The sequence below is a fragment of the Chenopodium album genome, chromosome 14, assembly GCF_948465745.1.
Source record: "Chenopodium album chromosome 14, dcCheAlbu1.1, whole genome shotgun sequence".
Lineage (NCBI taxonomy): Eukaryota > Viridiplantae > Streptophyta > Magnoliopsida > Caryophyllales > Amaranthaceae > Chenopodium > Chenopodium album.
In genome coordinates this window covers 40,972,972-40,988,448 of record NC_137847.1, presented here as the reverse complement: position 1 = coordinate 40,988,448, position 15,477 = coordinate 40,972,972, and the positions used below count along the sequence as shown (strand labels likewise).

At 33.4% G+C, this 15,477-nt stretch overlaps 1 protein-coding gene across 1 annotated transcript; it reads right to left on the bottom strand.

The window, feature by feature from the left end:
* Positions 1 to 3,535: 3,535 nt before the first annotated feature.
* LOC145579243 (exonuclease 1-like) lies at positions 3,536 to 14,412 on the bottom strand. The gene is made up of 15 exons (XM_081636488.1): positions 14,044 to 14,412; positions 12,631 to 12,750; positions 10,157 to 10,280; positions 9,898 to 10,035; positions 9,123 to 9,332; positions 8,746 to 8,921; positions 8,584 to 8,656; positions 7,809 to 7,932; positions 7,212 to 7,408; positions 7,041 to 7,095; positions 6,458 to 6,933; positions 6,305 to 6,356; positions 4,120 to 4,342; positions 3,835 to 4,003; positions 3,536 to 3,733 (listed from the first exon to the last, which is right to left on the bottom strand). The coding sequence occupies exons 1-14, from the start codon at positions 14,202 to 14,204 to the stop codon at positions 3,913 to 3,915; spliced, it is 2,220 nt and encodes a 739-aa protein (XP_081492614.1). The 5' UTR covers positions 14,205 to 14,412; the 3' UTR covers positions 3,536 to 3,733; positions 3,835 to 3,912.
* Between the last annotated feature and the right edge of the window lie 1,065 nt (positions 14,413 to 15,477).

Here is a 15,477-nt window from a genome sequence, read left to right as displayed (position 1 = left end):
AAATTACATTCAATGCTCATCCTAAGATCATGTCAAGGGGTCGGTACATATGTTTTGCTATTGCCTAGTAGATTCACATTGGAATGATTACATTAGTTCAATAAAAGTTGTAGTGAATTTTGAAACTAGGGCATTTCAATTACATGCCATGTTGGTATCTCAATAGCACAACATAAAACACGAGCTAAACATCTAAATTAGGTTTGTTCACCTCATGGTTGAACTATTTTTTCAGGCATTTGATAATCAATCTTATGACGGATTTCTGAAGATTAAGAATGGAATAATTTTCAAACTATAATCGTTAGAAATAAATGAAAGTTTTACTTTAAATAATGTGAAAAATTAATTTTTTTTTTTTTTTTGATAATATGGTATTCCTAAACCCGTGTACACATACACATACACACAAAATAAATAAAATACTACTAGTAGTACGTAAAATAAATTAAGAATTAGATTTGTCAAATACGTTCCCTTGGAAGCGACAATTCCAAAACTTTCTTAAAGTACAGCACATCAAAATTAAAAGCCCACGTATATAATTTAACAAAGCATCTAATAAATCCAAAATTATATCCAATTATAAAAAGTATTAGCCACGTGTTAAGAATATGGTTACGTGCTGGTAATGAAGACTTCTCTTAGCAATTCCAACTCTAATTAAGTTAATCATAATCACTCTGATTAAGGCTAACGTAATTAGCTTGTAATTCCAGCTCGGATGTACACGTTCACTTTGGTCATATAATGCTGTTAAAAAATGAAATAAATTAATTAATGCATTAAATTAAATAATACTGTTAGACGTAAAAAGGATTTGATTGGCAGCTTTTAGGTTGGATTATTCATCTTTACGTGTAACTCTATACAAAATGACAAAATGACAAATTTTAATTAAGACTTTTTGTCAAGCAAGATCTATAATTTATATATTGATTTTATCTCTTTATTTATGGTAAAATTTATACTATAGTTTATATATGCTTACTAAATTACTTACACTTCATTCCTAATTGGGTGATAGCTTCAACTTTACTTAAACTATTTTATATTAAGTGGTGGGAGTTATCTTTAGTTTTCTAAGATGCTAATTGGTTATTATTTCATGATGCTTATCACAATGTGTTAATGGTTAATTGGTGATAAGTTTGGATTAATGGACGTCTATATTTGACGATTTTGAGTAGTTAGTTGTTGATTGACACAATAACAAATTTAGACTAAAAGATGTGTATATGGATACATTTTAATTTAGAGATAGATAAGCATACCGAGAGAAACATTACTAATTAGAGGGTTCGTTTATCACTTCATCTAATTACAACATTTGGATAACATTATTCTATTGAACAAGTAAATGTTATAAAATTGTTAATTGCAAGTATATAATGACCAAAACCAGTGGGTTATGGGATAAAATTCCACTAGAGGCACTTAGGGGTGGGGATTTCATTACTCTTTCCACCACTTGCAAAGTGCATGTCTTGTCCGCTAACCCAGGCGTGTGAGAGGTTCTGACCCAGTAAGGCACTAGGGCCCTTACCGTTCTCCTTACTAACAAAAAAAAAAGTATATAATGACCAAATAATTTACCTATACTTTATCCTTATCTTTCATTGTAAGATCAAATTTTTGACCCAAAATTGATAATAAGAATTTAATATGACCTGAATTTAGCTTGTATCAATTATCCTCAATTTTGAATCAAACAAGTTACCGCCTAAATTAAAGTTACTCCAAATCAAGAATCACTAGAATTTAATTGAAATTAACACTCACCCAATATTTAACTTAAAATGAATGTCTTTGCATTTATTTATTTCTAACTTAAGCACAAAGACATAAGTAAGAAATAATGCCTTTTTTCCAAATAAAATATAAAATTAGAGTACAGTCCATAGAAATTTGAAATTTTATTGCGTATCAAAAACAGAAAATACAGTCTATAGAAATTACATCCCAATCCCCAAATTCTCTCCTAATGAAGGAATCATCAAGCATATACGAGTATCACTATTTATTCCTTATGAGTTATGACATTATTAAATTAGAATTTCTCTCCTATAAAATCCATTGAAATATGTTATTTCCTTAAAATAAAATAAAATAATTGACCAAGATTAGGTTCCAACAAAGTCGTGGGCTGAAAGAAAACACAAGAGCAAGTTTCGGAACCCAAACACCATACACAATATCAATGTCGCCATTACGTTTCATTTTGTCCAATTTATATTCCCTTTTAAGGGTCCATTTTCCTATTTGATACCCTTCACCTCCTAATTCCTATATATACCCATTTACTTTACACCTTTTACTACCAATTCATGCATACTCTTCATTTTTCTTGCTCATCATAACAAACTCATCTTCTAATCTCTTCAAACCATTATTCAATTTTTCTCGAGTTTTGTAAATAGTCGTAAAAGGCAGTGGTGTAGACAGGATTTGATTTAAGGGTTCTGCATAGCTACAAGACTCGCCAAACACTTGAAGAAAACCTTTCTTTTGATTTTCCTTCTTTACTAAGCTTCATGGATTTTGTTGAGTTTCAAGAGTCCGATGTGATGTTTTCGGACTACTCATCGGATCAAAGCATGGAATGCAACAATGAAAATGAAGAAAATGTTGAGTGGACTCGCAAGCATAACAATATACAATCAAATGGGTCGTCGAAAATGGTGTTGAAAAGGAGGAAGAGTCTTAAGAAGAAGACACAGAAGGTTAGCTCCTCTCTGCCCATTCATATACCGGGAAGCGGGAACCAGCAGTACTCTTTCCGGTATGAAAGCGACGAGGCAAGTTCGGATTTAGATGATGAAGATCAAATGATGAGGTTACCTCCACATTTGATTGTTGAGAGAAGACGGGCTAATAAAGATATAGCAAGGTCATTTCCTCTCAAAGAAAGGAATTTGTATTACGTTAGAAACTGCATTATTATGATGAATGACGAGCTATCTTAAGTGATGAAATGGTATTGTTTTACCATTAGAATGATAGTTTTTTGAGATAATTCTCATTCTTATTTGCAGAGGATTCAGAACAAATTAAAGTTTCTGTCTTTATTTATTTTTTTTTTTTAGGTGATTTTTGATTTAAGGGAAAGAGATCAAGTCTGTTGTACATACAAGTACACTGAGCTTTATGGGTTTTCCTTGTGGGTTTTTGCCTGTAAAGTAGTTGTACTATAGAATAAGAAAATTAATAGAAATATGAAAATTTTCATGTAGCATGTCTTATTTAACACAACAAATATGCTACTTTTGTTTAATATATCTTATCTATACGTTAAATATAGTACGTTATATTAAACTCGACTCGTATACATCCTACCTTTGAGCTTTTTATTTTTGGGTGCAAAACTTGCACCCATCATTAATGGTAGCTCTTATTCTTGTAAGCAGCAAGGGAGACACGAGGGCGCCCTGTCCCTCCTCGGAAGGGTGTACTGTGAATGAGTAGTGTCTTGACACCCATATAAAGGTGTAAATACAATTTAATTTCATTGAAAAGAATGGAGGTGTATCAACAATGAAGACAGAGTATATACAAAATTATGCAGCCAGAGGCCTAAAATAAGGATGTACCGTCATAATGAATCAAAAGCTATCGGAATCTACAATTAGAAAAAAAAGACGGTAGTACAGTACTGCAACTCACTAACCCCCAAATGTGCAAAATTGAGGCAGATTCTTTGTATGGTTACAAGGTAGTTGTTGTTGTCGTTTTGCTGTGACAAATTAACAAAAATAAAAGCATTAAGATCAATTGACAATCCAAATATTGATACTATGCATTTGATTGACTACAAAAGGGTTGCAGAATGGTTACCTGCCTCCATTGTGAGGCACTGAAAATAAGTGTAATGTCCATAAACCAATCAAGGATCATCGACAAACTGTCCAATTTTCAGAGCCTCTGAGATGATGCTCTCTTAACCTTGATTTTCGTACTCTTGGGTATGTATGAGAAGTTTCCAATGTCAATGGCAGCAGGTGTCCTGTAAATATAATATGATAATTAATGCAAGTTGATGAAAATAGGATGAACAAGGACACAAGGTATTCAAAGTTAAAGCTACATTTTCAATTAAACAAAAAAAGTATGTTACCTTACCTGCTAGGATAAGTGTTTTTAACATCTCTCAATGGAGCACGGAGTCCACTGGCACGAGAACCAGATGAGCCAAATTTAAATGATGATACTACAGACACGAATTTTTCAATTGATTTCCCAGATATATCAGAGTAATGTCCCAAATGGGAAATTTTGCACCCAAATTTTTCATCTTCGGGCTCCACATCTGTTGCTTTATCACCATCAGCAGAAAGGTCAGTACCTAGTCCAGAAGACACTTCGGTTTAAGATGTATGATGCATCCCACTAATCCAAAGAATTGGAAATGCTAGATGAAAATCGAGCATTGAGCATCAGATCCATAACAAATTATCATTGATCACACATCACATTGCATAGGAGCACACTATGATGACAAAATTTACATGCTCATGTAAATGTAACAATAATGAATAGTCTCATGACCCGAGAAATAGTCATAGCCCAAAATGATGTAATTTTAGGAAGCCTTAGAAAATTGTTAACAAGGATATTCTTTCCAAAAGTCTTACTGACTTTCAAACCTAAATATGCAAGAGTATTGACTAAAACCTAAGCTAATTCAAGAACACAGTGAAGAGGTGGAATGCCCACAAATGTATAATGAACAAATTGCCAGCTGCAAAATTCGTCTCACATATAGTGGCATGGCATTAGGGAATTTTGCAAATCACTTAAAAAGGAATGTTTAAACAGGAAGTAGTATATTATATCTTGTTCACGTATGCATATCACCTTATTTACTTTTCCAGCATTTAAAACTGTATCTAGGAGTCCAGGACAAAAGGTGTTTAGGCATGGATCTCCTGACCTTTGAGATCACATCAATCAATTTATATTACAGACTAAAAAGGAATATGATATAAATAAATTTGTAGGTCAAGCTACTAACTTTCCACATGGAACTGCCACCTCTGTAGTATACTCTCTATTTCACGTTCAGAAAGCACCATGGGGAAAAAGATGTAAACTCACGAATTAAAAGAAACCCATGTTACAAAGATCCAGCAAAAGCAAAGTATAGAGAGCAATTACGAATTATTTCAAGGAAAGTTCAGTAGCTAATTTTGAAACCCATGCCAAAGTCAACATGAAACCCATGCCCTCTGATTTACTAACCAGTAAAAGAAAAATCATCTTCTAATCAAGATGACACAATAGTGATAACAGTCTACACTCACACATCAACCTCTCAATCTCTTTAAGGCTTGCATCAGTGCATCCTCCTATGTACGCGCTTTATCTCATCACATAATGGAAACCAACAAATTCCCTTTCACATACTCCCTTTGTTCTTTTATGTTCAGCTCAGTTACTAAAAATACGCTACTTAAGAAAATATTGAAGAATGTGAGTGGGTGTAAGAAAAAAATAAGAGAGATTGTAAAAAATGTAGGTTTGTGTAAGAAAAAAGGTAAATAAAGTAAGAGAGAGAGATTATGTACAGGTGTAAGTATTTTGAGGTCCGTTTAAGGGGTAAGGAGGTAAAAAGGTATGCCAAAAATAGAATTAAGTAAAGTGAATAGTACAAAAAAGAACAAAGGGAGTATTTCACTACATCTCTCCTCGTAACAGGAACTTGGTGGTGTAAGAGATTCTCTCAAAAAATGCCTCTCCCTAGTTATAACCACACAATACTCTTAAAAAAAGGATTAACCAAGCTCCACAACTTGACCCGCGAGAATGCTTATTCTACTAATATATATATATATATATATATATATATATATATATATATATATATATATATATATAATATATATATGTATATATGTATGTATGTATCTTAAATTCTATCACAGCTTCCATCTCTACTAGACTCTCCCTCCATCAGCCCGTCCCATATTAAATCAAAACGTTCAAGGTCCAATTTTGTAAGCTTTGACCGCATTTTATTTGATATACATACAAAATATCAGAAAGTATTGTGTTAGAATTATTAAAAATTTGTGTGTCTTCCAAATACTAGCAACTAATGTTCAAAAGTGTGTCTTGCAGACTGTGGAGAGGCTAATGTTTTATAACATATAACAAGGAGTTGTAAACCTAAAATTTGATGGCAGTTATCCTATGCAATCTATAATTGTCAATTATCATTAATCAATCAAATTGTCTGATAGGATGATAAGAAAGCAACACTCAGCAGTGTCAGGAAAGCTACTGTTACAAGCAAAAATAAGCATACCTTTTGCTTCCTCGTATCTATCTGTCCGAGCATGCTTGTTCTCTACGTATTCCTGAAAGATCACAGGTCAGTATTAATTATGAAAAACAAAATATGGTTATAGATGCACCGCAGCTAAAAAGCAAATAGGAATATCGAAACCTAAAAACTCACCTTGGGGTTAAGACTAGAAGAAGCTTTTCTTTTAATATACAAGTCTTCATCATAGTTATTACCAGCTGCAGCCATTTCTGATAAACACTCTTCACTAGTGTCATCATCAATAGAAGAATTGTCTTTGACTAAGCACTTATCATTTACAAAACTTCCAGTGGTTTTGGACTTAGGCTTAAAGTAGGAACTTTTAATGACAACCTTTTTACCAGACCCCAATAATTCATCCTCATCTGGCTTATCTACAAAATAAGAACGCCTCAAAGTAACCCTGTTAGTTTTACAATTTGGATCACGCTCACATATTGAATTATGCTGAAAAGAAGAGCTCTTGACGGGGGCTTCCTGCTTCTGCAGGTTTTCCTTTTCTGAGACTGTTCCGAGACCATGTTCATCAACATGCCCCCTACGCAATACTAAGCAAGGTTTATGAATTGAACGATGGGATTGTACCAAAGGATTTTGCCCCAGACTTCCTACAGAAGTTATACAGTCAATGGCATACATATGGGTTTTCAAAATTGCAACAGAAACTTGTGGTACAAATGCTGTTCAAAAACTAAAAGAAAGCTAAACCTCTTACCATCAACTGGAGAGTCATTATCTTCAATCTCTTTTTGGGAAAACGCATTCTCCATCTGCAGAGTATTTTAGGAAAATAAATAAATAACCATGCCAGAATTTGCCACATGAATCATAACAATATAACATCGTATAAAAGGGGACAGCAGAAAGAAGTTTTCTATGAACTTACAGAATTATGAGAAGACACGTCAGCTCCCTGAACCACCTGATCAAGCAAGGATTCAGATGGTGAATCATCTGCTTTACAAGCTTTGTTGGATCCAAAAACTTGTTTCATCAGAGTAGGGGAGTCATTTCCTGAATCTGAATCTTTTGGTGAGACCCGAGGGATTTTGAACTTCCTCTTTGCTTCTAGTGATGCAAAACCTAAACAAGTTAAGGAACATAACATCGAACATTATGCAGAAAAATCCAATCCAAATAAAAAGAAACCTGACGCTCAAAATTCTCAGTTTGTTTGAAGACCTAATTCATTGAGGATCTCTGGAAAGAAAATTGATTCTGAGCTTAATTATTATTCTTTTAGTTAATTCTGGGAGTGCCTAGCCACTCGAAGGGCTTAAACTATATCTATAATTTCTGTAGATGTCCAGTGTCTTCTTCTCACATCAATTCTGCACCAGCTTAAAGTCTATTACAATTAGATATATTTACATATTTTTTGTTACTATTTGAAGAAAAATAACATAATCTATAAACGGATTTGTAGAACAGTAGAACAGTAGAAAATATATGAAAAAAATGGGGAAGATAAATGCAAGGATACAGAAGTAGTTAGTCATAACATTCTTCTGTACAGGCAAATCCAGCTTCTTCTTGTTGCTTTCAGGTCTAAAATCTTTGAGTTGAGAAGATGTATGCAACACTGAATTCTCATGACCATTCTCATCCTGTAAGGAAAAAAAATGGACAATGAGGGTTCGGAAAAGATAATGGACAGCGCATAAATCTGCTACTGTGTCTAGTCTCTAATCTTATCTCATGAGCTGAAAGCTACTCCTAACCTTGTGCAGTTACCCCAAGTGTGCATAGTTTCACAGAATTCTAGCCTCTAAAGTCTTAATATAATGTCAGACCACTACAGTGGCCAATGCAATGAAGTTGATTGCTATGCACTTCTAAGTTATAATATTAGACATTACCATAGCTAAAAAGCAGAGTTATATATACATGCTTCTGCATTCTAACAATCCAGCTTTAACCATGTGTGTGGTTGTTTGTGCTGTTCATCCTGAACACATCGCTAGTCCTACAAGTTAAATATGCTTGTCCTATATAGATTGTCAATTGTGGCCTTATTTTTAAAGAGCATCATTAAATTACATTATAAAGCCCTCCTGTGCCTGACTTATGCTCCACAAAATCTTGGTTATCAAAGAAAGGCAGCAACGTACATAACATCCCAAACTATCTTATTTGATCAATCCCCAGTTAAAAGCAATTCCTAGAAAAGCTATTGTTTCAATTTAAACAAATACAATTAATGCTCATTGAAAAGGAAGACATATACAGTTTGATAATGTTTACAAAGGATCCAGTACCTGAAACGGTAGTTTAGTTATCGGATCAAGATCACCTTTTGCTATGGCTTTTACTACTTGCTGAGGCATCAATGTAAGAACTGGTTAAGGTTAATCACATGTACTTCTGAAATTTATATAAAAATAGTATGAATTTGCAATAAGAAGACTATGCAAGGATATGGGCCTAAAAAATCAGTATCTCCATCAATACTGTCTGTGATATTTGTTAGGTTCACAATATCCTCTTTGTTTGGATCATAAACTCTTTGATGCCGAAAAGTCCACACTGCTTTCTTGAAAGACTCCTCATAGAGAGGAGTAACAGCAACCGAGCTGTACCTCAAGTGTTTAATTACCTAGAATATTAAGAAACGTAATTGCTTAAATTATAACTCAAAATCCCATTAGATAAACTTTCAGGGTCTTTGCTTTAGCTTTGTGGATGGTAAAATGATGACTGACAAACAATACTATCATGCAAAACATGTCAGTTTTAAGATTCAACAGAGTATTATATACCAAGTAAACATGTGTACAACTGCTAACTGAAATTTCACCTTTTCATACGTTTTGAATTTGCTAATTAGGGAATAAGCTTTTTTCAGGCCCATGCCAGGAAGTGATGGCAAATAGTCACAGCCACTGAGGATACACATCTCTTGTATCATGTCATTAGTAAATCCCACAAAATTTAGATCCTTGTTGTATTGTAGCTTGTGATACTGAAATTCAACGCCTTGGCCATATTTGTCCATCTTGTAAATGATCTGCAGTTGAACAAAATAAGATAAGTGCATTGGCGAAAAATTAAAAATAATTAGGATCCTTAAAGTTGCTTCTCCTTCAAATAAAAAAGAGAACTTTCAAGTAACCTAACCTTGTGGCTTTGTGGGTGTACAAAGTACAGGGAAAACCACAACAATTTTGTTTCTTAGCATAGTTATAAAGGATGTGTCCATTTGTGTGAACATTATAAGTTTATAGAAACCAGTCTTGTAATTGTGCATATGTGACAAACTCACAAATTTAGTTAAACAAGGATTTATGTAAGACAAATAGACAATTGTCCCTCCACATAATACCTAAACTCGAAGGATACAATAGCGCTAAATATAAAAAGATTGTCCCATCAGGAAGTGAAAACTGTTTAATTAGGCATGGGAAATGCTGAGTAGAAGATAACAGAGGCCTTAGTAATACATTGCCTATTACGGAGTACAATATCAGCTTTACATAACCCTTCACACTATCTTAAAAACACTTTTATGACAAATTTCCAGTCAAGATGAAGGTGCAGTAAATTACACCTAAGAAACTCATATTGCTACTTACTCTTGGGCAACCAAATGCAATGAGGTCTGAGTCCTCTGTTATCACGGCATCAACCTGCTTAGTAATTGCCAAGAATGTCATTTGCGCATCTGCTTCATAAGGGGCCACTATATAGCAAACACTTTCCTGCTTCAAAACCTTGCAAGCAAAAATTCCTGTGAACTTTCATTTTGTTTGTAGAGATACACAACTCAAATATTTAACAGTTTACTAAAAGGAACTGCAACCAGAGCCATCAGAGTTGAAGACAGTGCAGTACCTGAATTAATTCATGAGCAATTGCTGGGGATATATCAACAGCCTTTTGGTAACATTCATAGGCAGCAGCTGAATTTCCACTTGACTCGTGTTCAATAGCGCGCTCTAGATTTTCTTTCCTAGAGCTGCATTTTAGCAAAAATTAAGTTAAGATTTTATCATTATTCTAGAGGTAAGGGATTCACAGCAAGAAAGTTCATGTTCAATAGACAGACAGACTATGTATTAGACTATTAGTTACTCAAAGTGACCTGTCGCATATGTGTTACTTTCTCCATGAAAAAAATGATGTCATTTTAACAATGTCATTAGACAAATCCTCTGTTCTCTTAACCCCGTCAAGCTTTCTGCAATAGTACACGACCATAAGTGGCTTTCAAAGGGATTCCTCCTATATGTGGCAAGTGGTAATAAGTTAAAAGGCACTGAGGCAGCCTAAGGAGATTACTGTATAATTGTATATTGTATTACAGCCTTGATACAGTAGTCTTTGGATGGCCAAGCAAGCCTGATAGGCTTAGAAAGAAATGAATGCAAATGATAGATGTTAAAAGTTAATGCCTTCACTCAGTATACAGCATCCAGTTAAAAAAAAAAAAGAAAAAAAAATTAAAAAAAAAAGGTAATTTTTTGCTGATAGGCTTAGGCTTCACATACTTGACATTCAAATTAACAGAGATCTTAAATTAATTCGTTGGTTTCACTCAACTAGAGTAATTTTCAATATAAGGGAACTCATGTTAGGTTTCACTCGCCAAAACTAAAAGTTTTAATATGTATTTCAGTCATGCAGATCAAGAGAGATAAATTTCAAAGCAATCTTGCCAGGAAAAAGACGCAAACTTCATATATCAAACTCTCTTCCAAAGAAAATCGTTCATAGTATACGGTCCCATAGCCTTTGATTTTCACAACTAGGAGCTGATTTAACAACCCTAACACAAATTATAAGAGACTCATAAGCACTTAATCCCCTGATACTGTAAAGTAGAAAAATCACAGAGCTTACAGATATAAATCCAAACTCATAATGATTTGGTAAAACCGCCTAACCAGTGTAAGTTGATAGAACAGAATACACATGATTATTTTCAAAAGAAATACGCATATGGATACAAGCATACAGCTTTTTTCTACACCATGGATACAACATGTTTCCTGATTAAATTTGGCACTTTACAACTACAACCAATGTAACACCAATCCTAGATGCAGCAGCTAAATCCCATGCAGTTTCCAATTTACATCTCCCACATTTTGTGATGCATGAATCACTGAGTTCCAAAGCAATAGATGTGTGCTTTGCCACAGAAGCCCATGTAAAAAGCCAATAAATTGCGAAGTGTTAGGTAATTTATGCCCATGGTAGAAAAATAGTTGCTTGAATTCCACCCAAACCCCTACCATGATCCGGAACATGCGTTGGTACATGTTACACCTAACAGTGGTACAATTTTGGACTGATTTAACAAAACTGTGTAGCAAATCAAGCTCCCATATCAGTTTCACAGACCTAGAATCTACCACATGCAGGTGACACTACATCAAAATGCTACTGACAACACGGAATTTGCGAGGTTAGAGTGAATCTTATATTCACTGTAAAATGTTCCCCGCATTTAACCAAAGCAGTGCACTATATCGTCACAGCATTTGTATCGGCGATTCAAGGGCCTACAACTCAACCTGTCAAGGCTGTCATACACCTTACTCTTAGCTGTAGCCAAAGCGATTTGATGTTACCATGATCAAGTATCACATTATTTCATCAGGTCCAAATTGATTATGATCAACCAACATAAGAATCAAACACAAAACAAAAACAAGCTGCCACTTATTCATACAAGAAAGCCGCAAAAGTATTTAGAGGTGCCCACAAGAACAATGAATACTATGTAACATATCCCATATTTCCATGAGCTGTTTTAATATACGAATTAAGCCAAATCCAAAATAATATAAAAATTAATCGAAAAATTATTCATTGGTGATCAGATGCTCCCACTTCAGTACTTCACAACAGATAAGAAACGGAAGCACATAAGATTTTGTCCATTTTAGACAAAGTTAATAGAGTCATTATTGAGAAACTTTCAGCTTCAGATTACAATGCACTAAATTAGATCCATCACTGAGCTTTACAACAGTAAGATCAATCAATAGTCTTTCCAATCAAAGGTCTGTGCTTTACAACAGCAAGGATATTGCTAACAAAACCTCCCTAAATGTATATAGGGAAGGAAATTTTGTTGTTAGTCTGCCATAAGTGGAAGTCGTGGTAGAGGCACTAAACTTATGGTATGCAATCCTTAATAATGAATATTATTTCCAAGGAGCAGCTGAGAATTAGAAACCTAGGTGTATGGCATGCACGATTACATCAAATATCATGCTCAAGTGTAGCTTAAAGATTAATAGCATGATATGTATGAGATGATGGAAACAGCATATTTCTTGCAATGAATTGATGCATACCGTGCACGTTTATTTTCCTGCTCACCCTTCATTGGCAAATCACCTCCATCAAAAACAAGAATGGGTTTGACACCATAATGACGCAACAAATTTACTCGGTGCATACAATAATCAATGTGCCTGACAAAGCAAAACCATTAGTATGTATATGATATCAAAGCTGAGGAGCAATAATTAGACTAGCTACTAAAAAATGCTTCATAGTTCATATAGTAAAGTTTCTTTATCTTTTGATAATCTCTTTATTTCCTGATCTTATATTAATTATGTATAAAGCTTGACAATTTGTCTCTCCAGTTTTAAAAGAAATCCTAACAAATAAGAATATCAATTCCAGTCTACATGGACCAGTGTATTACTAGCACTTTATAAGCATTTTTTAACAGCTAAAAGAAATCTACTCAGCTATCAACATTGAGATGGAGACCGATGGATCGAAGATGAAGGTGTTCCGTTCATGTCAAAATTGATGACATTGTAATAACTGTAAACTTTATTCTGACATCCACTGTCTTTTCTCACCCCAGAACAGCAAAACTACAATTTTATAAAAGTAATTCCACTCCACCTCTTGTGTGGACTCTGTGGAGGTTTGGAGATATGACATTAGAGTAGACAGGAAGTCACTAGATCAAATCCCCTATGCCAGCAATTTACTCAGGCATACACATGCATGCCAAATTGAAAATCCAAAATTTCAACTTTTTAACTTAATTGTGCTCTAGCTGTCAATAATAAAAAAATAAAAAAAAATAAAAAAAAATAAAAAAAAAAAAGAAAAAAACAACACAGTGATCAGGATTTTAGTTACCTCAATAGCTGGGAAATGGGAACTGATACCATTAACATTAAAAGTTGAAGCTTAACCCCATATACCCAATTGAAATAATATCACCATAGTCAGATGCTAGGTCAAAAATCATCAAAAATAAAAACATTATTCCTACGATTCTTCAAATGGGTATTTCCAAAATGGTAAATCATACAAGGATATATCTCCACTTAAACAATAAAATCAACCTAATAGAATCCCAAAAATTAATACCAATTCATTCACTTCAATTGGGATTTATTCCCCTCAAACACAACCTTAATTATTAGCTAGGAAATTAATATAAAAAACAACAACAACAAAAATTAATAAAAATAAAAAAAAATAAAAATAAAAAAAAGCTTAACCCCAAAAGGCCCAAATACCCAACTCACATAAATCAGAAAACCATCCAAACAAATCTTAAATTAAACTCATTTTTAACAAAATTCTCCAATTGGGTATTTCCAAAACTGCTAAAAAAATTCAAGATCTTATTTCCAATCAAACAAATAAATAAAAAATTAAAAAAAAAATAAATAAAAAAAAAAAAAACCCAAAATCAAACATGATAAGCAAAACTTAAGGGAGATGAAATTGACCTCGAAGTAGGAATACCCTTGCAAAGCTGCGTACTACAAGATAAGGCACCTTTGTGTAGCCAAGAATAGGTATCAATGGCAACCCAACAACCCTGTAATTCCTTAATGTGTAATGGCGACATTATCGATTTTAGTTGCGGCAATAGCCCTTGTATCCCCATTTTTTAAGGGCACAAAGATAACTGAACTAATTCGATGAAAATTGAAAGAAATTTGGGAGAGAGAAATTGAAGGGGTTTTTAGGTTAAGAAGAAGAAAGGTTTCAGATGAGAAAGGCGCCTATGAACTCTGTTGTTGGCGGGAATGTACAGTACTTTTGGACTTTTGGTGTTAGAATTTGTGTTAGAAAATTGCACCTTTATTGGGGCTACGGAGTAATTTGGTGATTCTTAAATCATGCTCGGTTTTTAAAATTAATATTGGGAATTTGTCTGCCGTATTACTTCTTATGTCCCTACTTCATACAAGTATATTATTGCGTATAGAACTGGAGATATGTACAATTAATACACATCTTAGAGATTGTGAGAAGTCAAATAGGCAAAAAAAACAAAAATTACAGACGAAAGGAGTAATAACTAATTAGAGGAGTATGGTAGTATTTTTGTATGTAGATTTTAGCATAGTTAAACCTAACATAAAAAATAAATAAATGAAAAAACTGATCATGATTTTAAAATAATGAATAGAGATGTGTTTATTATTCCATAGAGTAAGGGATATATATATATATATAATTATACATGTACAATACCTAGGATTTTTTTTAAATAACTTTGTCAGATCACAAGAAAATGTGATTGATATCAACACAAATTTCAAGAGGATTTTATATATTTTAATCCGTGGGAAATGGTATCGTCCCTTAGGGGTAAGTCATACGGATTTTGGCAATTTTCGTCATTTCAGCAATATTCATCGACTTTTAATTGTATGTTTTAAAAGACTTTGCACCATACGAAACATCATCATTAACTTCCCCCATTCTATCAATAGTCCCATCGCATGTTTAAATGTAAATTGGTTAGTTGGTAAGTCTTATTTGCGTTCGCTCGTTGTATAATAGCTTAAAAGTAAATGTCGTTAATGACCTTAGTTGATGTTGCATAATAGTAACTTATGTTACTTAACTTTTCTTTCATTTGTTGTAAACTCGGTTAATTAATGTAATTTTAGCCGTTTTCAAAAAAAAATTTCTTACAAACAATTTATACAAGCTTTGGTGTGTGAAAATAACATTTGCAAAATAGAAAGATAAAGGAAAACTAATACCAATCTATCTATCCATCTATATTTAATACTAAAATAACAACCGCTGACATCATTTTTTTTTTAAATTATACACGTGTCAACTTCTCCTTAAATTTTTCCCGCCTAAACTTTTTTTTTCTCTTCCAATTTTCTTTATTTATTTTATTTTTTATTTATTTTGGA

Bases quoted from the DNA above. Each gene is read 5' to 3' on its own strand.
- LOC145579243 (XM_081636488.1), bottom strand. From the start codon at position 14,204: ATGGGGATACAAGGGCTATTGCCGCAACTAAAATCGATAATGTCGCCA. The intron at 7,933-8,583 runs GTACTGGATCCT...TTTTCCTTACAG, and splicing joins TAACTAAACTACCGTTTCAG to GATGAGAATGGTCATGAGAA. The intron at 4,343-6,304 runs GTATGCTTATTT...CTTCTGGACTAG, and splicing joins TAGATACGAGGAAGCAAAAG to GTACTGACCTTTCTGCTGAT.